The sequence below is a fragment of the Gracilinanus agilis genome, chromosome 1, assembly GCF_016433145.1.
Source record: "Gracilinanus agilis isolate LMUSP501 chromosome 1, AgileGrace, whole genome shotgun sequence".
In the NCBI taxonomy this organism is placed as follows: Eukaryota; Metazoa; Chordata; class Mammalia; order Didelphimorphia; family Didelphidae; genus Gracilinanus; species Gracilinanus agilis.
Window position 1 is genome coordinate 91,228,167 of NC_058130.1, and position 25,206 is coordinate 91,253,372.

General features: G+C 40.5%; 1 protein-coding gene across 1 annotated transcript in view; it reads right to left on the minus strand.

Annotated features, from left to right (window-relative positions):
• The window catches only part of BSN (bassoon presynaptic cytomatrix protein), a 230,052-nt gene that overhangs the window by 115,402 nt on the left and 89,444 nt on the right, over window positions 1–25,206 (minus strand). The window contains exon 3 of the mRNA XM_044656949.1: window positions 878–1,283. Within this exon, the coding sequence (XP_044512884.1) occupies window positions 878–1,283 (406 nt within the window). The remainder of the gene's footprint in view (window positions 1–877; window positions 1,284–25,206) is intronic.

The window sequence follows — 25,206 nt, forward strand, 5'->3', positions numbered from 1 at the left end:
GGAAAGAAAGAAGGAAAGAAAGAAAGAAAGAAAGAAAGAAAGAAAGAAAGAAAGAAAGAAAGAAAGAAAGAAAGAAAGAAAGAAAGAAAGAAAGAATGAATGAATCAGTGTGAGGCAGTGTGGCAGAATAGATCAATAAATGGCTTTGAAGCCTGGGATTAAGTCTTACCTCTGACACATATTAGTTGTGTGACTATAGATGAGTCTCAATACTCTAGGTAACTCTCAAGGTTCCAGAGAGGGTGCCAACAAACATTGGTATAGGGCAGTGATGGGCAAACTACAGCCCGAGAGCCAGATGCACCCACAACATTATTCCTAATCTGACGAATACAATACAATAAAACTTTGAAAGAGTTGCCTTAGAAACAGACTGACAGATGAGCATTTCCTTTCCTTTGGCCCCCTCTTTAAAAAGTTTGCCCATCACTGGTATAGGGAGTTTCCTTACTTTCTTCTTCCCTATGTCAATGAAATCCCAGGTCCGGTCCTAGTCCCTTTCTTTATCTATTGAGAGGAGGGTGATCAAGAAGACCAGTTAGGTAGCCCTTCTCAATGACTCATGACTTGATGGGCATTTCCAAATGAATTTTGTTCATAGATTTAGAGCTAGAAAGGATCTTAGGGATCATCCAATTCAACTCTGCCATTTTTTCAGATGAGAAGACCAAGATCAAGGAGGAACTGAAATTACTTAGTCATGGTCACATAGGCAGTAACAAAGTGGCAGAAATAGGATTCAAATCTGGTTCCTCTGACTCCAAGCCCAGGGCTTTTCCCATTTTCAACATAGCCTCTTCCTATTGGGTAGAGTTTCTGGGCAGATAAACAAGCTTGCTGGATTGATATAGTAATAAGAAAATTAAGCAATGGTTACCTCTGTAAGATGAGGGTTAGGGTTGAACCCACACTGGTTGCAGACCTTGTTGTGACACTGTGTACAGGTGTTGAAGTTTGGCTGGTTGGGAGAAGAGGTGAGATCTGTTGTCTTGCATATAGGACAGAGGGTGCTACTTGGGAGGGGTGCAATTTGGGGTACTGAATAAGGAGATGTTGGAGTGCTGCCTCGATCTGGCGACACTGAGGGAGATCGGCCTGATCTCTGCATCCTGCTGTCCACTTGGAGTGTCCGATGGGGGCCATCCACCTGCTGGCTGGCCTGTCCATGAGTCCTCATCTCCCGGCGGCGGCCTTCATGGCTATGAGCACTGGCCTGCTTTAGGGTGGGGGAAGTTGCTCTCTGACTGTCCAGGCGGTCTTTAGGATCTAATCTTCTCGACATACTGTAAGAACACAGAAAACAAGTGTGGTTCAGAGATGAAACTTAGAAAGGCAATTTGAAGCTCTTTCTAGCTCAGGATAACACACACTTAACATGGAAGCTAGACTAGTGAAGTCTGTTTTCTTATTGCTGTAGCATTTTCCACAATAATGTAACCCCTCTCCCTCTACAGGGTAATAATAACAGGCTGCAAACTCGACCTAATTTTTATTTATATAACACATTGAGCAAAATTCACTCCAGGACTAATGTACCATGTAGGAACATTCAAAGATGCTTTTAAGTGGCCTCCTCATTTGTTAAGCATTGAGTACCTTGAGGAGGAATAGCACTACAGGGAACTCCTTTAGGAAAGACCAAGGAAATGAACACAGGGGAATGACCATCACCTTTCATCCCTCCATAGACAAGGCTCTGGATCTCCAAATGAAAGCGCTTAGAGGGCAAGTCTTTTCATAGCCAACTCCAAAGGATTGTCCATGTTCTTTTGGTAATATTAGAATTGGGTTGTATCAACTAACATTTGAAATAAGTGATCCTTCAACTGGTGGAGGAAAATGGTTTTCTTATATAATATAAGTAAAAAAGAACATGGTATAGGAAATAGAAAGACAGCCTCAGAGTCAAAAATACCTGGGTTCAAATCCTGCTTATAACACATACTTCCTATGTGAGCCTAGGCAAATTGCTTAACCTCTTCAGACAACTCTCTGAGACTTAAATTGTGGGGAAAGTGTTGATTTGTACTGATAGAGTGAGTTTCTTCACCAGGAAGTTCCAGTACCCATGGAATCAGAGATCTCTACATAATAGAAATCTTGACTATAATAGGATATGGGGCTCTGTGTGCTTGTCATCTGAGGACCACCTTAGTTCAGACAGAATCATCATAAAAAAGTTGGCCAAAGCTGACTTTGGGTTTGCATCTCCAATAAAAAAAAGTTCACATTGACATAGTTTACCAAACACTTCCCTCCCAACAACTTTGTAGAGTAGATATCCCGTAAGGACTCCAGATGATTTGGATTCTTATCAGTGTGATATAAATCACACTGGTTCAGATCAGTCATTCGTTGGTGGCTCCAAGAGTTTAGAATCAGGAGAGACCTCAGAGGCCATTTAAGAAATGAAGTGGCTTACCCGAGGTTACATTGTCTTTCCTTGTTTGATTGTCTTCTCCTTGAGAGTAAGAATTGTCTTTCTTTTTCTTATTTGTATTCTTAGCACTTAATACTGTGCCCATAGTAGAAGCTTAATTAATATTTATTATAGTATACTATAACCTATAAGAAAATTAGCAAAAGAGATAGAAAACCTAAAATACGATGGAGACTGAGATCCTGAATCTAAGGGTGTTGAAAGCTATCCACTGCTCCCAGATTCTGATAAGGACGGCTTAGTTGATAAAGAAAGAGAGGAGACTCTGGATTTCTGTCAGTTCATGGTTCCAGCTCCGAAGTGCCATTGAGTCACAAGTTTAATACATACAGAATTCAAACCCCATTTCACACAAAGGCACAAAGAAACTTGGAAGTTGCGCAGAAAATACAAATTATGTCATGACAAAAGAGCGTCAGTGATTTCAAGATAAGGATAATCTGGAATAGAACAAGGCCAAGGCTGAATCCCAGCCACCTTATTATCAGTAAGCTAAGTGAGGTTTTGTCTAATTTTGACCTTGGCTGTCTGGAAATAGTTTCAAAGACTATACAGCTTAAACCTCTAAATTTCTGTCTTAAAGAGAAACTGTTAACCTCTTAACTGCTCATTTGCTAAGGACTTAAAGTTTTCCAATAAGACTATAATGCTTTTCCAATAAGAAAAGCTGTTTATCACAAAAGGAGTCAAAAGAGGAGTCAAGATTTTTATCTTAGATAGCCCATCCTATCTGGCTCTGACTAGCAGAGCAGCTTTTTTTTTTTTTTTAAACCCTTGTACTTCGGTGTATTGTCTCATAGGTGGAAGATTGGTAAGGGTGGGCAATGGGGTAGAGCAGCTTTTAATGAATGGGGTCCAGATAAAAATATCTATTCGAGACTCTGTTTCTCTTATTGGCCTCCCACATAAGTGGATGAAGTATTTATCAAGAAGCCCGTAATAGCCCTCAACCAAACCAGTGCCCATGTGTAGCAGGCCCATCTAGCTAACTCTCTTCTTCTGTGAAAAGCAACCAAAACCCAACCATTTTCAATGGAAGAGAAGAGTGATGAGCATCTACAGAGCTAAGAGGACATAAGGTTGAAAGGGCCCTCAAAATCATCCTTTTCAACAACTCCCTCCTTTTGAGAAAGGGAAAAAAGATGAAGTAAGGGAAATAGAGATAGAAGAAGGAGAAAATCTATAAGAAAAAGAGATAAAGATGGAAGGAAGGAAGAGAAAATCTATTAAGAGAAAAAGAGAGATGGAAAGAAGAGAAAATCTATGAGAAAGGTAGTAGATGAAAGATAAAAGGATAATAAAGAAAGTTATAAGACATCTGCTTTTTAAATTCTTTGTTGGAAAGTATGGCTTATTTGTTAGTGAAGAGTAGGGGCAGGGAGATACATTCAGAAAATGAACATGATGTAAAAACATGCAAAACATATCAAAGTTTAAAAGAAAAATTATAAGTAGATGGGCACAGTTACCATTGTACCAGTGAGAAAGATCCAATATTTCTCATTTCTTTAATCTCTCTGCCACCTTAAGGAACCTAGCAGTCCCCAATTCTCAAGTCAATCTGGAAGACAGTATAACTAAATTATAGGAGATCCACATGGGAAAAAAACAGTGGAGATGACTCAGAAGGCAATGGTTTTTGAGTTGTCAAGGATTCTCCAGGACAGGGGCCTGGACATCATTGTAGCTTGCTTCCTTGAGATACTCCAAAGAGCTTCCATGGCCAAAAAAGCCAATAGGATATTGGACATCATCAAAAAGGGCTTTGAAAACCAAGCAGAAAATATTTTTCTGCCTTCATACCCAACAATGGGCCATGGGCACCTAGCACACTGTGACCAAATCTAGCAGACCAATCTCAGCCATACCCACCATCTCAAGTGAAAGCATTCTCTCTGTCTTCAAATTTCTCATAATGATTTGCCTTGACTATCCTCTGCTCCTATTAATATTTGATCTTGTATTATATTTAATTATTTCCATCTTGAACAAAGTCTTATTGGATTAAAAACTTCCTGATAGAAGGAATTATTGTTTTTTTCATCTTTGTATCCCAAGAGTAAATCACAGAGTCTTAAACATAATAGGTGTTTACTGAATTTTAAACAACTCTAGAATTAGAGATAGTTCAGAGAAAGATAATAACAATAACTAAAGGATGCTAAGAGATAGGGAGCTGAAGAGAAGAAAGATGAATGGTCATACTGTCTGAGCATGGCTTTGAGAACAAACCAATTCAAAGTATCCATTTGTGGCTGAAAGGATTCTTAGAGATCATCTATCTAGTTCAGCTCCCTCATTTTATTTTTATTATTTGCTAAAATAAGTTTTATTGATGCCTTTTGTTTTTACATCACAGTTATTTCTGGAAATACTTATCTTCTCCTCTTCCCCCTCATTGAACCTTCTCTTTCTGTCTCTGTCTCTGTCTCTGTCTCTGTCTGTCTGTCTGTCTGTCTCACACACACACACACACACACACACACACACACACACACACACAGCCTTACCTTCTTTCTTAGAATTGATACTAAGTATTCACATTGCTAGGAAGTGTCTGAGGGCAGATTTGAACCCAAGGCCTCCCAGCTCTAAGCATGACTCTCTTCCCACTGAGCTAGCTAGCTGCCCCTAATGAGACACTTGCTACAATGCTGAATCTGACAATATGTACAACATTCTGCCCTCTGCAAAAGGAGCAAGGCAGATTTCACTAACCTTTCTCTGGGATCATTGCTGATTTTTCAATTACTCAGGTTTTGCTTCCTTTTAATGACATTTTCATTTACAACTGTGATCATCTTTGTATATATTGTTCTTTTCTTCTGCTTATTTCATTCTGTATTAGTTCAGAAAGTTTCCCATATTTCTCTGAATTTCTCCTACTTGTCATTTCTTAGTGTAGAAAAATATTCCATCATATTCCTGTATCTTATTTTGTCCAGTCATTCTCCAAATGAAGCTGCTCACTCATTTTACAGAGGAGGAAACTGAGGTGCAGAGAAATAAAAGGACTCACAAAAGACTACGAGGATACAGAATAAAAGTGTATAAAATCACAGGGAAATAATTCTTGTCCTCCATGCCCAGAACGCTCTACTTACTCATCTCTGTTTCCTGGCTTTCCTGCTTCCTTCAAGGCCCAACTAAAACTTCCCCTTCTACAGGAAGTCTTTCCTACTCCCTCTTATTTCTAGTATCTTCCCTCTGTTCGTTATTTCTTATTTATCTTATACATAAATTGTTTGTACATATTTGTGTGCTTCTTGTCTCCTCTATTAGATTATGAGCTCCTTGAGGGTGAGAACTATCTTTTACCTTTTTTTAAAATTCCCAGCACCTGGTATAGTGCCTGGCACATAGTCAGCACTTAATAAAGGCTTACTGATAGGTAGATAGGGTGAACCCTGGATTTTAAAAAAATAAAGGAAAGAGGTTCCTTAAAGTTTGAAAATAGTAAATTTAGGCATGTAAAAGGGCAGTGGTACTTCAAACAATGAAAACTGGTTTCCAGAACCTTGAATAGGCTAAAAATAGAAATGCTGTGGCCTCCAAAAAGGCTTCAGGAAATGTACAAATGCCCTTTCCGTAATGGAATGCTTAAAGGAATCAAATATATTGTGGGGATATCCCTAAGCTTGTCAAGACACGCAGTGCTCTAGCACTCCAGAAATGTGCATGAGGACCTAAGAGAATTTAGCTCAGGAAATATTTCAGTTTTTAGTAAAGTAAATGCTTTTGAAAAATAAAGCTTTCATAAACGAAAACATCACTCTACCTTTCCCACTATCTAGGAAGCTACATTTGGACCTACATTTGGACAAGACTCTGCTTTCTTAAAGGATTCTAAATAAGGAACTCCATGTTTCCCGATCTAGCAGACAGTCAGTTCCTCCTACAATCTCCAACCATTTCAACATCCCTGTAGGCTTTTGCGTTCTTCACAGTTACAAGGAAATGCCAGTGGGCCTTGACATTCAAGGATTTCTGCAGCTTCTAAAATGGAATCTAGCCTGGCCTGAACCTCTTATCTCTGAATAAACCAGACTCAGAATAAGAACCAACTGTGATTTCTCCTTAAGTCCTCCATAGATTCATCCTGACCTCTCAAATCCTGGGCTCTCAAAGGGTAGGCCAGCAAAGGGCAAGTACTACCAAGATGGAAAATCAAGGATGGGTAAAGCAATGGACTCTCTTTGTGTCGATTAAGAGCCACTGTAGCTATGTTCAGAGAGACTGATTTCTGACCTGTTTGGTCATAAGGTCATGGTTCACTTTAGACAAAGCAACTCAAAAGGATAATCAATTAAGCTTTCAAGGGGTTGCAATCTGTACCAATGGAAGGCCAAAAAGAGTCAATGACTCAATGACATAAGTATTCTGAAGTCCCTTCCCTGGGGCAGTGTCCAAGGGTCTCCCCCAGTCAAATGACTTTGTCTGAAAAGGTTCATTTGAGTGTTCATTTTGTGCTGCTGGCCCCAGGTGCCAAAACTGCTGTTTACCGCTCTGGATAGTACAAATTTTACCACCATTTTATAACTGAAGAAATGATAATAGCTAATGGAAGAAAGGTGAGACTCCTCAACTAGGCTGTTTTCTCTTCACTCCAACACAGATCAAAGACAGTTTTGTTTTTCTTCTAAACCAGAGGTTTAAGAGCAAGGATTTGCCCTAAGGAATTTAAATGTCCAGAAGACCCTCTTTAAACTGGGATCCCAAAGAAATAGAGAGTAGAACCACCACCTGAACATCTCCTAGCCATTCATTGTGGTAGAGGAAGGGAAGTAGCAAAAAGGGAACTAAGATGACTTCAGCTCAAAAAAACACAGAGGAAGATGGACAAGCATGGCTGAATTTTAAAAAGTGGAGAATAGGTAATACAAGGAGAGAATATGGCTGGCTGAGGGAGGAAAAAAATGCCTTTCAGGCTGAAAGAAAAAGAGATCTTAAAGATCAACCAGTCCAACACCTTCACTTTTACAGAATAAGAAACCGAGGCTGGGAGAGGTTCCCTTCTGATATAAATAAAGTAGCAGAGACTATATTCAAACCCAGGTGCTCTGATTCCCAATCCAGTGTGTTCCTATAACACAGCTGCCTCCCTAGGGCTACATGCCACTCTAATAGCTAAACTCTAAACATCTTGGGGTAGTTTCGTGTTTGTTTTGTTTTAGTTTGACATCAATTCAGCAAGCATTTATTAAGTAATAACTATGTACAAGGCCCTGTGCTAGGTACTGGAGACAGGGAGATGAAAAATAAGAGAGCTTCTGCCCTGAAGGACTTGCAATCTATTAGCAGGCAAAGACATGAGCACAAATAAGCACAATACAAGGTAGAGTGTTAGCAATTTTATCTTTTTTATTTTTTTATTCTTCTTTCTTACTTTGACTGGGAAAGGTTTTTTTTTAAATCCCCAAATGCCTCTGGTGATGGCTCTAATGGGATGGGGTGTGGGTAACAAATGCACATTGCTCCAGGCTACTATAAGAGCCAGAGGGAAGTCATCTATGCAGATGTCAGTTAATACTACTGATGCTTCAAAGGATCCATGAACTTCCTCCATGAGGATGGATCCTAACCCATTCATACCTTCTCATCTTTTTCCCTATGCTCTTAAAGCTCCCCCATAAAGGAACCACACAATGCGCTACAGGCTTTTCTTTCTTTCTTTTTTTTTTTTTTAAACCCTTGTACTTCCGTGTATTGTCTCATAGGTGGAAGAGTGGTAAGGGTGGGCAATGGGGGTCAAGTGACTTGTCCAGGGTCACACAGCTGGGAAGTGGCTGAGGCCGGGTTTGAACCTAGGACCTCCTGTCTCTAGGCCTGACTCTCACTCCACTGAGCTACCCAGCTGCCCCCTACAGGCTTTTCTTTATTTAGGTCTGTTAACATTTTATGGGTACCAGCCCAGGACTCAGGTGTATCTATCCATCTTCCAGCCAAAGTCCTCTCTACATGACAGGCCCATCTCATTTTCTGCTCATCCATTGCTTGATGGTGTTTTTCCTCATGTACTTGACCCCACAGCTAGTATAATGATTATTTTGTTACTATAACATGCTCCTCCCAGCAGCTCTGTGGGGTAGGTAAAGAGGTATAAGTAGGGTAGTTTGGGTGTTTGTGTGTTTCAGAGTTTGTAGTTAGACACTGAAATTTAGAGGCTACTGACAGCACAGCTTAACACCTAGGTAGAAAGAATTAGTGAAAATGGAAGATCTGTGATAGGATGCTTCCCCCTTGGTGAATTCCTCCATGACTTAAATGTACTCCTTTCTTCTACTTACTCTAGTCAGGGACCTTTGAGTAATGGCCTTGCAGTATTTTGAAGGAGCAATGGATAGAGCAGTGGACCTGGAGCCGGGAAGACATCTTCCTGAGTTCAAATCTGGCCTCAGACACTTACTAGCTAGATCACCCTGTGCAAGTCACTTAACCTTATTTGCCTCAGTTTCCTCATCTATAAAATGAGCTAGAGAAGGAAATAGCGAACCCCTCCAGTATCTTTGCCAAGAAAAACTGAAATGGGATAATCAAGATTTGGACACAATTGGAAAAACAACTGAACAATAGGCATTCTGGAATCTCTTCCCTGGAGTGGTGTCCAAGTGTCTCCCTCAACCAAATGACTTTCTATGAAAAGGTTGGTTTGAGTGTTCACTTTGTGCTGCTGGTTCCAGGTGCCCAAATTGCCATTTACAGCTCTAGGTAGTACAAGCATTACCACCTTTTAATAGCTGAGGAAATAGCAAAAGACAATGGAAGTAGGGCGGGGCCCCTCAACTCTTATTCTGTCTGTTTTCTCTACTAAAGAGAATAACCTTCATACTGGGAAGTATAAAACAAAAATAGGAAACAGAGAACTGAAATTTGAGATAAGTAAGGCAAGATGGAGCACCATATTGTCCTCAATAAAGTGAAGTCACCAGTCCCAGATGAACTACATTCCAGGGCAGTGAAAGAAATCATGAATGTGACTGCCGAGACACTGTCAGTGTTCTCTGAAAAACTGTAGAGAACAAGAAAGACAACAGGGCTAGAGACAGGCAAAAGTCTCAATTTTCAAAAAAGGAAAATACAGGTTATTCAAAGAATTGGCCAATGAGCTTAACTTCGATTCCTGCCCAATTTCTAGATTTCTAGAATTATTAAAGGAATGGTCCTTAGAAGGGCAAGTAATGATTGCTGAGAGCTAGCAAAGCTTTGGAAATAACAGGTTATGCCAGACTGACCTCATTGCATTTTTTAACAAGGTCACTAGACTGAAGGATTAAGGGAATGCTATAGACATAGGTCAGTAGGTTTCAGTTTAACAAACTTTCCCACAAAATCCCTGTGGAAAAGATGGAGGACTGGCTGGCTTTAAGTACTCTGGTGGGGCTCAGAGCTGGTTGAAAGACCCCAAAATACTGCAAGGCTATTATTCAAAAGGCCATTGCCTGGATAATTTAAGTTAATGCCTGGGGTATATTTAAGTCAGAGAGGAACCCACTGATGACAAGTACAAACCCCCAATCACCCTCCTTCAGTTATAGCTCCTTGAGTCAAAAGGTGAATGATAAATGGATTAAGGTCAATGAGGGCTATGGAATTGCTTGCCCAAAGATCTATCTTGTGAAGGGTAGGAGTCATGCCAAGCTAAAATTATGAGCTGAATATAATAAGATAATATTTCACAGAGATCATTATAAAATCCTGTACTTGTTTTGAAAAAAAAAATCAGCTGCATATGAAGAAGAGGAGGAAAGACCTGGAGGTTTTAGTAGACCTCAGATTCAATGAGTCAACACTAAGTGTGACATATTGCCAGAAGTAGAGTGTCCAGCAGAAGGGAGGTGGGAGTTCCACTGCTGGTCAGACTACATCCAGAGAATTAGATTCAGGTCTTGGTGCCATATTTTTAGGAAGGACACTGATAAGCTGTATAATGTTCCAGCAAGGACCATCAGAAAGATTGCAAAGTTCCTGAAAACCAAGTCATATGAGCAAAGACTGGTGGAAGAAACTGGGAGTGTTGAGTCCAGAGAAGAGAAAACCGTCTTCTGTAATTAAAAGGCTACCCTGTGGGAAGAGGATTGGTCTTGTTCTGCTTGGCCCTGAAAGCTGAACCAGGAGCAGTAAGAGGAACTGCAGCAAGGCAGATTTCTATCCAACATAAATAAAACCTTCCTACCAATGAGAGCTATTCCAAAGTGGAATGGGCTGCCTCTGAAGGTGGTAAGTTTCCCATCAATGGAAGTTTGGGAAGAAATATGTGTAAAGACATTCTTGCTTAGGGAACGATTGTGCTATATGACTTCTGTGGTTCCTTCCCACTCAGAGATGTTGTGATTCTGATACTGAGGCTCACAGATATTCAGAGACTTGCCTATAGTCACAAGCAGTAGAGAAAAGATTTGAACCTTGTTCTTTTGATTTCAAAGAAGCAGAGGCAGTCAGTTAACAAAGTAGATAAAGTGCCAGACCTGAATTTGGGAAGACTTGGGTTCAATCTGACCTCAGACACTTCCTAGCTGTGGGACCTTGGGCAAGTCATTTAACCCTGTTTGCCTAGCCCTTGCCCTTCTGTCTTAGACAGAAAGTAAGGGTTAAAAAAATCCACGAAGCAACTAGATGGAACTGAACTCTGAGTCCAGTTAATCTAAGTTCAAGTCTTGCCTTATCAATATATTAGTTGTGTGACCCTGGTGAAGTCACTTAGCCTTTACCTGCCTCAGTTTCCTCATCTGCAAAATGGGGGATAATAACAGCACCTACTTCCCAAGGTTGTTGTGAAGGTCAAATGAAATATTATGTGTGAAGCTCTCTGTAAACCTTAAAGTGTTACCTGAGGGATAGCTACTATTATTAAACTGAAATGTCTCTCAGGGACCCTTTGGAACAGACTAAGGGCCAGAGTCAAAACCAAGAAACAAGCCTGATTGTAATGAAGGAGTCAAACAGTCAGTGAATCAGAAAGACAGCTGTTGTTATTGTGCACTCCCAGAAGCAAGAGGAAATCGATATAGCTGACGTCTGAAAGAGGCAGCAATCCACAGGCCTGTTTATCTTAGAATCATAAGCACATGGGATTTGGAGCGAGAAAAAACCTTAGTCTCTGTCTAGTCCAACCCCTTCATTTTAGAGGAGAGGGAACTGAGGCCCACTTTGTAGTTAAGTGACTTGTCCACAACAATGACATAGCAAGTTATCAGTCAATACTTGAACACATGGTTCCCGATAGTCCAGGCCATAATGGCATTTTACATTGCTGAGCCCCATCCAAGCACCCTTCGCCACCACTTAAGGGCATTCCCAGTGGGAGAAAGGGCAGGGCTGGCAGCTGGGCCCACAAAGACTCACCCCTCAGCCACTTGTACTGTCAATCACCACATGAATTCATGACCTGACAGCTCTAGAGAAGCCCTCAGTGTAGAATTGAGAATTTGTTCCTAGAATACCCTAGGAAGTAGGCAAAAATGGGGATACCCATATCAGCTTAGGGAGGAAGGGCTGGCGAGCCCAGGCCCAGATGGCACAGGAGACCCACAGCTCTGGATTCAGAGGCTAAAGATCCTAGCGCCCACGTGCACATTCAACCTACAGCAAACCAGATCTAAGGAAATTGCCCAGACTGGACCATTTTCCTTATCATGTGACCAGCAAGCTGGTTTTGGTTTCCACTTTCACTTTTCCATTACTCTCATAAGTGCCTTGTGGTTAGACCTCTTAATACACTGAAACCACAACAAATTATCTGGACCAACAGAGAACAGGGCCAACCAGAATTAGGAAAACATCTGAGGTACAAAATATTTTTTTAAGGAAATGTAATTTTGTTACTTCTAACTGGAGCAGTGGAAAAAGCATTGTTCCAAGTCAAAAGGCCAAGATTTGAGTTCAGGCTCCACCATTTGCTAGTTGTGTGACTCTGGACAAGGCACTTAATCTTACAGATACTGTTGTTCAGTTGTGTCTGACTTTCTGTGACATCATTTGGAGTTTTCTTTGCACAGACACTGGAGTGGTTTGCCATTTCCTTCTACAGATCATTTTACAGATGAGGAAACTGAGGCAAATAGGGTTAATTGACTTGTCCAGAGCCACACAGTTTATAAATGTCTGAGGCTATAAATGTCTGAGGCCTCCAGCTCTTAAAAACAAACAAAAAAAACAACAACCCTTACCTTCTGTCTTAGGTATTGGCTCTAAGGGAGAAGAGGGGTAAGGGCTAGGCAATGAGGGTCTGGCTCTCAATTCACTGAGCCACTTAGCTGCACCCCCCCCAACACATACCAATTATATTTTAATTTGGTTCAGGCCACAAATTAGGAGTATTGCAGTCCCCGTCTGACATTTCTGCTCTGTATCATGCTGTCTCTTTGCTGCTTTTATTATTAACATAATAATAATTATTATTATTACATACAATGACACTAAACATTACCAAGAAGTTGTGACAGACCTGCTCCAATGAACAATTTAGAAACATTTGTAATTAGTATTTTGTGTACAAATTGGTGCTACTGAGACTTGGTAATGATTCCTTCCCTTGAGTAGATTTAATTGTTTAAAAAAAAAGTAAAGCTTAGTCCTTCTTGTTGGACTCTGAATTACTGACACTTCATTACGATGTGTAAAATGTAGAAACACCCCACCTGGAAGTCCTTAATCAATTCAGTGAATACATAAGATTTGATGAAATAATACTACATTATATACATAATATTATTGGAATATAATGCTATAACAATATACCTTCCCATGGGAGAGTATGGCCAGGCTATAGCTGGTGTCAGAACAGAGCTGAGCAGAATTGGGGAGTACATGAGACTGACTAGGGAGGGTTATTAAGTGCTACAATGGGATTGAAACTACTTGGGTAAGGCAGCTAGGTAGTTCAGTGGTTTGAGAACCAGGCCTAGAAACAGGAGATCCTGGCTTCAAATCTAACCTCATTCACTTCCTAGCTATGGGACTCTGTGTAAGTCACTTAACCTTCATTGCCTAGACCTTACTGCTGTTCTGCCCTGGAACCAAAATACAGAGAAAGAAAAGAAAGAAAGGAAGAAAGGAAGAAAGGAAGAAAGGAAGAAAGGAAGAAAGGAAGAAAGAAAGAAAGGAAGAAAGAAAGAAAGAAAGAAAGAAAGAAAGAAAGAAAGAAAGAAAGAAAGAAAGAAAGAAAGAAAGAAAGAAAGAAAGAAAGAAAGAAAGAAAGAAAGAAAGAAAGAAAGAAAGAAAGAAAGAAAGAAAGAAAGAAAGAAACAAACAAACAAACAAACAAACAAACAAAGAAACAAACAAAGAAACAAACAAAGAAACAAAGAAAGAAACAAAGAAAGAAAGAGAGAAAGAAAGAGAGACAAACACAGAGATAGAGTAACAGAGACAGAGAGAGTGACAGGAAGGAAGGAAGGAAGGAAGGAAGAGCTTGGGCAAGATGTACTGGGCAAAGGATACTGGGAAATGGGTTCTGCACAGGCCTAAGTCAAATGGTGGAAGGATAAACTGATGGTACAACAGGGCTTTACAACATTATGGGATACATATGTATATGTCTGTGTACATATGTTTGTGTGTATATATATATATGTAAATTCACATATTGTATATATATGCATATGTATGTATATGTACATACATACACATACAATACCCCCTCCAGATACAGGCAAAGTAAAAAATGAAATATAAATAAAAAGGTTTGGTTCTGGAAAAGAGTTGTGAAAATCTACCTGTCAGGGACAGCTTCCAGAGCACGCTATATATAGCAGTAGGCCTAGAGTTAGAAGGACTTGGGTTCAAATATGACCTCAGATATTTCCTGGCTGTGTGGCCCTGGGCAAGTCACTTAACCTTGATTGCCCAGCCCTTACTACTCATCAGTCTTAGAATCAATACTGAAATAGAAAGTAAAGGTTTTAAAAGAAATGAAAATCCATTTCCCTTCCTCCCTGATTTGCAGGGACTGGGTAATATGGGTTTTGAAGTGTTGACTATATCACCAGAATGAGTCACTTCGCTGTGCAGGTTGCTTATGCTGAACCACTTTCCCTCCTCTTTCTTCACTCTTTCTTTAAAAAGATGGCTCAATGGATAAGGAAGGGCCAGAAGATATATTCAGAAATGGAGGTAATATGAAAAAAAAGATTATGAATATTTTTGAATATATGAAAGGTTAAGCTCCAAAGAAGATCTCTGAGAAGATCCCTCCTGCCCCTTTCTTTGCAGAGTTGGGTAACAGTTACATATAATATCAGGCTTTTTTTATGTTAGTTTTTCTGAAAATATTTTCCTCATTTATTTTTTGCTATAAAGAATAGTTCTCTGGGAAAGGAAAGAACTACATTGGGAAATGTATACAGCATGAAAACAAACTGTCAATAAAACATATTTTAATTTAAAGAATAGATTATGTCAAGATCAATAATGAAGCCTGCTATCCATCTCCTGATAAAGAAGTGATGGGCCCAGGGTAGAGAATGAGATATACATTTTTGGATGTGGCCAATGCCAGCATTTGTTTCGCCTGACTAGACATATTTGTTACAGGTTTGTTTTTCTTTTTTTTCTTTGAGGGAAATGGGAGGGAAAGAATAGATTTTTGTCGACTGAAAAAATAAAATGTAATTGAATTTGTTTTAGAACAGATTATGCTAAGAAAAAAAGGGTTACTTAAAAATGAAAAATACTTGTCTAGCCATTGACAATCAAATGCCTTCATTTATTCATTAAGTCTTGTGTATCTACCAACCCACAAGCGACTCCCAGGACCAGCCTAACAGAAAGCAGACAGAGTCAGATGAGATAAGGAAGGAGAATAGCAATGGTTTGTCCTGACCAGCTAGCCCTGCCTGGGCTATGAGCTGTGTCCCAGCCTCAAAAGCAAAACGAACTAATATTAATTCTGATGTATCAGTTCCTATATCTGCTGCTGTCCAGGTTGAGATCAGGAACCTGGTTCCAGGACTAGAGACAGATCTGGGGCAAGGGCCAAGTATAGAAGCAAAAGCTGAGATTCAAATTCTATCAGAGAAGTCTTTTTCAGTTCCACAAGAGTCTCAGTTCCATGTTTCAATGAAAAACAACTTGCATATTTCCAGAGATCTGTGATTTCTTTTTCCTGTGCCTGAGCTCTCAACCCCTCCAAGCCTTAGTTAGTCACTGGGTTGTAGGAGAAGCTATGGCCAGCCATCTGGTGATGGCAGCTCAGCTGCAACTTAGATAAAGCATACAATCCATCCCTCAGTCTTCCAACTATGGTCCCAGGAGCCATAGCTTTCAAGAATCCAGGTCACCTCCCTGACCGCAATGAAGCATTAGAAGGAGGGTTTTGTTGGATGAGAAATGAAACCGAGAAGATCCTGACACGAAGCAGCTGGTATGTGCTGTGCTTTCTGCCAATGGCTCTCCAATGGCTAACACATGCAAGCTAGATATCATCTCTGGGGCCCAGATACCAAACACACTTTAAGCAGAAAGTCTATTTTATAATAAGAGAAAGCATGTGACTCTCCAGAGAGCCTTCCAGAGGCTCCTGGCACATTTCCCTAAAGGAGGGAGCCCAGGAGCATCCTAAGGGCAATGTCTTCACTTTGAAAGATTTTCAGTTCCAGGTACTGGGTTCAGACCAGCCTGGAATGTGACAGGTGATGGTGATACAACCAAGCACCAGGCCTGGATCATACTAGAGATGGACACAATACCTGAGTTTCTAGGGCTCCCTGACCCACCTAGACAAGGATAATACTGTCCCTGTTGCACATGACTGGCAGGACAAGGCTCCACTGTGGGATGGCCATCTTGGCATCTCCCTGTGCTGCTCAACTCCCTTCAGGAGGGGAAATTCTTGTGGTTTTTTTCTACAATTCCTCAGCTCCATCTCAGGCTGCTTCACATCAGCACCATCTACCATTATTTCTCAGTTCCTGCTGTCTGTTCTAGGGCCTCACAGGCCAACTGATGTGAGCCCAAGAGCAAGCCTCAGCTCTCCCCCATCACCAGCTCTCTAGGAGAGATTTCCCTTCCCTCCCTCTGGCTTCCACACATGCTTGCTCTCAGAGGCAACTGTGAATGGAGAGTGGGGCAAGGGTCCTGCTTTTTGACTCTGAAGGAGCTACTAAAACCATCCTGAGCCCAGAAGGCATTACATAATGCTGAGTCAGCTTATTCCATGGCCTCAGTGCCACAGATCCTGCTCTTACAACCTTTCACCAAGGGATAGATCATCCTGCCTGTCAGTTCCTGTCCCAAGTCTATTCAAGAAGAAAGAGGGACAAAACAAGATTCCTCGGCCATCTCCACAGAGGCAGCAGCCATGACCAGAAGCTAGTTTGATTCTATAAGCATTTAATTCATTTTAGAATTAAAATATTTATTATTTAAATTTTTAAATAGTTATTATTAAAACATTTTATTGATGCCTTTTTGTTTTCACATCACAGTGACTTCGAGATATAGCCTGCTCCATACTCAATCAGAAAAGTCTTATGTAACAACAACAACAACGAAAATCAGTTAGGCAAAACGTAGTGGTCTCCTCTGATAGCATATGCAACATCTGGCACCCATTTTCCCTCAGTCTTCAAAGAAATAAGAGAAGTACATTCCTCAATGGCCTTCTTCTCAAGGGCCAAGACAGATCATTACAGTTATAAAGTATTCACTCTTACTGGAGATCTGCAAACATTTATTAAGCATCTACTATGAATGAAAAGAACCTTGTGCTCAGCTCCGGAATATAAAGAGAGATATAATACAGGCCCTATACACAACATAAACAAATAACTACAGCATTTGAATTCAGGGCAAAGGAGAGGTCCAGGCAAAAATCTGAGAAATCATTTGGTTGGGAAGGGGTGGGAAAAGGAAGGGACAAGAATTAGAGACCAATGGAAGAGACGGCTCCCAAGGTCTTCTTAAAGGGGAAGACCTTGGTGATAGAGTAGAAAAAGTGTTGAGCTTCAAGTGAAGGGATCTGGGTTTGAATCTTGGTCACGGCAAGTAATTTAATTACACTGGAGTCTTAATGTCCTCATCTGTAAAAAAGCAATAATAACACATATTATCTACTCCCTGGGCTGTTATTTAAAAGTGTTTTATAAATCTTAAAGAATTATAGAACAGCTAGGTGGCACAGTGGATGACTCAGGAGGACCGGGCTCAAATCTGACCTCAGATACTTCCTAGCTGTATGACCCTGGGCAAGTCACTTAATCTCCATTGCCTAGCCCTTACCACTCTTCTGCCTTAGAACCAATACACAGTTCTAAGACAGAAGGTAAAGGTTTTTTAAAAAGACACTGAGGAGAAAAGAGACTTGGTAACAGAATGGGTACAGAGGATACGGTTATAGAGGACCTAGGAGGATTGGGGAAATAGGGCTGGTGAGGATAAATACAAAGAAGAGAACAGAAGACAGTCTCAAATAGCTCTAAAGTCATTAAATCCAGGGACTAGATAAATGTTTGCATCACTGACAGAAATAGCTGATATTTATACAGTGATTTAGGGTTTGCAAAGGGCTTAACATACATTATCTGATTTGATCCTTATACAACCCTGGCCTATAGGTGCTATTATCCCCATTTTAGAGATGAGGTTAAGTGATGTACCCAGGGTCACACAGCTAACAAATACTGAGGTAGGAGTCAAACCCAAGTGTGTCTGACTCCAAATCCATTGGGAAAAGAAAGCTAGTTTGGGGAGAGGGAGAGAAGAAAAGGCAAATTCAGCACCAAGGATTTTTTAAAACTCTTACCTTCCATTTTAGAATCAATATTGTATATTGGTTTCAAGGCAGAAGAGTTGTATGGGCTAGTCAGTGGAGATTAAATGACTTGCCCAAGATCACATAGCTAGGAAGTGTCTGAGGCCAGATTTAAGACCAGGACCTCCCATTTCTAGACCTCATATTCTATTCACTGTGCTACCTAGCTGCCCCTGGAACAATATCTTCAGATGCTAGAGTTCAGAGTGGAATTGCTGCTAGGTCTTATGCCTAGGCTCCCTCTCCTCCTTTCACAAGCCTTCAGGGAGAAATAACAGTGGCTTAAAGTCAAGAGTTGGACCACAGTCAAGGAAGTGGAGCATACCAACAACTCTACTGGGGGCTTTCCTCTAGCCAGCAGGGCTGAAGACACCATATGCTGTAGAGTTGATGGGAGAAGAGAAAACATTATGAATTCTAGGAGTTGAAGTCATGGGCTTAGAACCAGAGAAACAGTGGATACAATGAGGGAAGGAAGAAAAGTTTGAGAACTAGAAAAGTCCCAAAGACATATGCTGATGGTCATAAAAATGGGTGCTTTAGAAAAGAATAGGAGGAAAAAGACATTTGGGACTTTTGAGGGGAGTTGAAAGGACTTGGCCAGATGAGAGAATGACCTTTAGAGTATATTTATTTGCTTATGGAGTCCCCTGAAATTACATAACCATTGGCTTTTAACTGCAATTTCTGAACACCACCAGCAATCTATTCATTCAAACTCCCTATTCCCCTCTCTCTCTAAGTGCAATTCCTTCCACTGCCTTTTAAATGAAAAATGAAAGCCTAGGTTCAGGGGTGGGGGAGTGACACTATGAGATCACAGTGAGAGAAACCTCTCCTTCTCTAATAGGAACTGCTTTTCCCACCTTCTTTTCGTATGTGACATTTGAGCTGCCGAGCAAAGGCACAAAGGGAAATGTCCTATATTCTATCTGCTACTGCTTCTTCAGTAGGAAGGTTTCCCTCCCATTCCAAGCTGGATGGTTAGAGAAACCATTGTTATCCCCAGACTAAAGTAATAAAAATACAACATGGAGTCTCCCCAAGCCCTAGAACTGTGGATGAAACTATTTCTCAGCCGTGGATGGCCAGCCCTGTCCAATTTCAGACAGGTCACTCTGGATCTGAGCAGACATTTCCACAGCTGAAGTTATTCTCCTTGCATAATCTATAGTCCATATCTAGCACCAAAATCATCAAGTATTTCATAGAGGTTCCATGCTAGGACCTGTACAAATAGACCACTACAACACGGTCCCTGTATTCAAGCAATCTACAATCTAGGAGAGACAAGTCATGTACATAAGAGGTAAAAATAGTAACGCTGGGCTGTCAATACTAAAGACCAACTTGGTGAAATAGAGTCTAAGTGCTAATGGTGTTTAGAGGAGAAAATGCCTTATGAACTAGAATAGTTGGTAATTGTTTCACGAAGGAAATAGGCCTAAAAGGCTCAGAAAGGTATTAAGGCATTGAGCAATAAGCAGAAAGAAAAGGGAAAGATCATTCCAAGAAAAGGCAAAGAGATGGGAACTAGAGGCCACTTTGCCTAGCAGTGTGAGATAAAAATGAAAAGGAAATGTGGAAGTTTGAATGATATTGTGGTTCCCAGTGAATTCCCTGAGACACTGACTGCAAGCAAGGAGGCTGGTTGGTGCTGGTGTTGGCAGGGCATGGCATCCCATAAGATCCCCATGCATTGTGTTTTACACTCTGGATGGTTTTCTGCTTACACACCTGTTGTAGATGTTCTACAGACACAGGTGGAATCGTGCCTGGCTGCAAAGGAATCAAAATAATCACTCTCAAATGGAAAAGCATTGCCTGTAGTTTGAAGAGTGATGATTCAGACCTTCATTATACCCAAAGCTAAAGATAAGCCTGAGCACTGTTAGTTGGAAATCACAGCACTCTGTGGCCCCAGGAGGCAGCTGCTACTAAGGAGAGCAAAGCAAGTGCCGGAGAACAATACTACTCCAAGGAGGAAGGACAATCCATCAGCCTATCAACATTTTGTTGTTATTCAGTCGTGTCCAATTCTTTACGCCCTCATTTGGGTTTTCTTGGCAGAGACACTGGAGTGGTTTGCCATTTCCTTTTCCAGCTCAATTTACAGGTGAGGAAACTGAGGTCAAAAGAGTTCAATGACTTGCCCGGGGTCACACAGTTAATTAGTATCTGAAATCAGATTTGAATTCTGGCTTGACTCCAGACCTAGAGCTCTATCCACTTTGCCACCTAGCTGCCCTTACATTCTAATATATGTATGTCTACTATAACCCCTTATAATCCATATGATTTTACATACATTGCCATTGATATTCACTTAAAAAAATTTTTTTAAGCCCTTACCTTCCATTTTGGAATCGATACCAAGTATTGGTTCTAAGGCAGAAGAGCAGTAAGAGTGAGGCAATACAATGGGGATTAAGTGACTTGCCCAGGATCACAAGGCTAGGAAGTATCTGAGGTCACATTTGAAGCCAGAAGCTCCTGTTTCTAAGCCTGGCTCTCAATCTCCTGAGCCATCTACCTACCCCCGGTTTCACTTTCTAATTTAAAGCTAATTAAATACAAAGTTGTTTTCTTAACATATAAACAAGGACAAAGGAGACCCTGAGTCTCCAAAGCAACATCATCAATTCCTGAATTGGAGATGTCACCCAAATGGGAGGAATGAATACCAGACCTGGACAGAAGAGACAATACCTGTAACCCCATGTGTGAAAACAAAGTAACCTCCACCAAGTCAGAAAGGTAGCTGGAGGGGAGTTAGCAGGTAGAAGGTAGGAGATAGTTGGGAATCTTCTGTCCTGATCAGACTTTTCTCTAGAGTCTTAGAGTCTTTAGAGACAAGGTTCTTCTCTAGATTCTCTCTTGAATATACAACCTTAGCTTGGAAACCCAAGAAACAGTATGAAACTTTCATCTTCTGACTAGTCAGGTAGTCAGTAAGCATTTATTAATATCAGATTGCTTGCCATCTTGAGGGGGAAAGAGTGGGGGAAGGAGAGAATTTGGAACTCAAAAAAATTTTAAATGAATGTTAAAAATTGTTTTTTGCATGTAAATGGGGGAAATTTTTTAATATGCATTTATTAAGTGCCTCCTAAATGCCAAGAACTGTGCTAAGTGTGAGAATACAAAAGAAGGCAAAAGACAGTTCCTGTCCTTAAGGAGTTTATAATCCAATGGGCAGAAAATAAGCAAACAAATAGGAACCAAAAAGCTATATGCAGAATAAACAGGTAATAATTAACAGAGGGAAGACTCTAGAATTAACAGGGGTTAGGAAAGACTTTCTGTAATAGACAGGATTTTAGTTGGGACTTGAAGGAAGTCAGGAGACAAAGATAAGGAAGGAGAGTTCCAAGAAGCACAGGGGATAGTTAGAAAAAACGCAGAGCCAAAAGATGCAGGTTCTTTGTTCACAAAACAGCAAGAATCCCAGTATCACTCAAAAAGGTATGTGGAGGAGAGAAAGTTTTTTTTTAAACCCTTACCTTCCGTCTTGGAGTCAATACTGTGTATTGGCTCCAAGGCAGAAGAGTGGTAAGGGTAGGCAATGGGGGTCAAGTGACTTGCCCAGGGTCACACAGCTGGGAAGTGTCTGAGGTCAGATTTGAACCTAGGACCTCCCGTTTCCAGGCCTAACTCTCAATCCACTGAGCTACCCAGCTGCCCCCAGAGAAAGTTTTAAAAAGACTGGAAAGATGGGGCAGCTAAGTAGCTAGGTGGATAAGAAAAAATCGCCAGGGCCTGATGGATTCACAAGTGAATTCTATCAAACATTCAAAGAACAATTAATCCCACTACAATACAAATTATTTGATATAATAAGCAAAGAAGGAGTCTTACCAAACTCCTTTTATGACACAAATATGGTACTGATTCCAAAGCCAGGTAGATCAAAAATACAGAAAGAAAATTACAGACCAATCTCCTTAATGAACATAGGTGCAAAAATCTTAAATAGAATACTAGCAAAAAGACTCCAGCAAGTCATCAAGAGGGTTATTCATCATGATCAGGTGGGATTTATACCAGGAATGTAAGGATGGTTCAACATTAGGAAAACCATCCACATAATTGACCGTATCAACAAGCAAACCAACAAAACCCACATGATTATCTCATAGATGCTGAAAAAGCCTTTGACAAAATACAATTCCCATTCCTACTGAAAAAACTAGAAAGTATAGGAATAGAAGGACCTTTCCTAAAAATAATAAACAGTATATATTTTAAACCATCAACAAGCATAATATGCAATGGGGATAAATTAGAAGCCTTTCCAATAAGATCAGGTGTGAAACAAGGATGCCCATTATCACCTCTATTATTTAACATTGTACTAGAAACACTAGCAGGAGCAATAAGAGAAGAAAAAGAAATTGAAGGTATTAAAATAGGCAATGAGGAGACTAAGCTATCACTCTTTGAAGAGAGCCAGGCCTAGAGATGGGAGTTCCTGGTCTCAAATCTGGCCTCAGACACTTCCTATCTATGTGACCCAGGACAAGTCACTTAACCCCAACTGCCTAATCTTTACTGTTCATCAGCTTTGGAAATCATATGCACAGCATTGATTCTAAGAAGTTAAGAGTTTTTAATTTAAAAAAAAAGATTAGAAAGATAAGATGGGTTATGAAGGGCTTTGAACACAAAACAGAGGATTTTATATTTGATCCTAGAGGTAACAGAAAGCCACTGAAGTTTACTAATTAGGGAGAGAATGGCATGATTGGACCTATGCCTTAGGAAAATCATTTTGGTGACTAAAGTGGGGAGATAGATTGGAATGGGGACAGACTTGAGGCAAGTAGATCCATCAGCAATTATTGCAAAAATAGTCCAAGTGTGAAGTGATGAGGACCTGCACCAGGGCAATGGCAGTGTCAGAGGAGAGAAGGGGCATATTTGAGAGATGTTGCAGAGGTGAAATCAAAAGACATAGGAAACAGCTTGGATACAAGGGCTTGGAAAGATAGAGATAGTAAAAGAGTTGAGAATGACATCTAGGTTGAGAGCCTGGAGGACCACAAGAATGGTGCTGTCCTCTCATCAATAGGGAAGTTTGTAAAAAGGAAGGGTTGAGGGGGAAGATAATGAGCTCTTTTTGGACATGTTGAATTTAAGATGTCTGCTGAACATCCAGCTCAAGATGTCTGAAAGGCTTTTTGGAGATGTAAGGCTGAAGGTCAACAGAGAAGAAGAGAAATTAGAGCAGGATAGGTAGATTTGAGAATTATCAGCATAGAAAGGATAATTAAATCCGTGAGATCACCAAATGAAGGATTATAGTGGGAGAGGAGAAGACAGCCCATTAGCAAGCATAACTTGAATGAGGATCCAGCAAAGTAGACTCAAAAAGAGTGAACTGAAAGGTAAGAGGAGAACCAGGAAAGAGTGATGTGCTGAAAACCTACAGAGAAGAAAATCAAGAAGGAGAGAGTGATTCATGATGTTAAAGGCTACAGAGAGGGGAGAGAGAGAGAGAGAGAGAGAGAAAGAGAGAGAGAACGAGAACACTGATTCAGTGATTCAGTGTGTGCCAGGCACTATGTTAAATGTTAGAGATACAAATTCAAGCATGCAATACAACATACTGGTAGAAAGAAGGAAAAGGAAGATAACCACCCAAGACATGTTAGGATACTTCAGATAGTATCCTTGAGGCTTAGTTCCAGGGAAGAAAAGTTGAAAGATTCCCCCATCAGAACTTGGAAAGCTGAGAGTGATGTATGAGTTTCCAGTCATGTAGAGATGTTGGGAAGCAAGCCCATAAACAAGAAAATAACAGCAAGTCTCTTGAAGGCCTGATTCCTGGTGAGATATCCATCCAAGGAAGATGGATAAGAAAGCATTATCTGCCTTGGAGTCTGGTGATATGAAAAGTCTCTTTAAGTTTCCTTCTTCCTCAGTGATTTTGTGAGTAAGAGCTAAATTTATATCCTTAAGTAATTTGAGGTTTGGGAAAAGAAAGTGCTTTAAAGACACAAAATTACAAAATTCAAACACAATGGCATAGCATCTTGCTTGGACATTTCAAAAGAACACTGTGGGTGTACTCAGTCCTTGGACTTCCCAAGGCTTCTTGTGTGTGGACAGAATGTTTCCCACCTGGATCAGGGAGTCTAATCTGGCTACAGTTGGGTCCAAGGCAGGAGTCACTGATTGCTAGGCCTCTGATACTTTTCCACTCCATAAATTCCCAATGTCAAAACAATAGTGTTTCTGATTCCTTGTGATATATCTTAATCTTCACAGCTTTAGATTTCCATCTTGCTTGAGATCTTGAGTTAGAAGAGCCTTTGGAGATTATCTAGTTAACATATATTCATAGCAGAGATAGGAAAATGAAGGTCTGGAAAAGTTATGACATGTCAAGGCCACCCAGGTGGTAACTAAAAGGAAATAGTCAAGCTGAGATTTGAACTCTTGTGCACCTTTGCTTCAAATTCAGTTCAGGGGAGAGTTGGGTGAAAAGCAGACACCAAAGATAAGCATCCCTGAAAAGGGCTCAGAAGCCCTCATACCAGGTACTAGTCCTCCAAGAATACCCCAATTTTAACATATTTTTGCAGATTTTAACACTTTTTATTGAGCCTACAGATATTTCTTCCTCAATCAAGCACCCAAAAAGGAATTCATAGAGCACTTGCTCCTCAGATTCAATAACAGCTCATTATTAGGATAACTTCATCAACCTGGAAGATCTCATCAGTCTTAGTTCTCTTGCCCACCCCGACACCCCATTCCTCAAGCCCTCTGATTAGAGGTGGGGGCCATGAACCTCAAACCTCCATTTAAGGAGAAAGCTCAACTCCAACATCTCCGCATTTCTCACCTGGCTGCACTACTCTGGAACTTCTTTGACTGACTCCTCCATCATGCTACCACTATGTTTTTCAGCTTCCTTTTGTGTATTATCTTCCCTCAGTAAATGGTAAATTCCTTGAAGGCAGGAATGTTCTTCTTTGCATTTGTATCCAAAGTACTTTGCATAGTCCCTGGA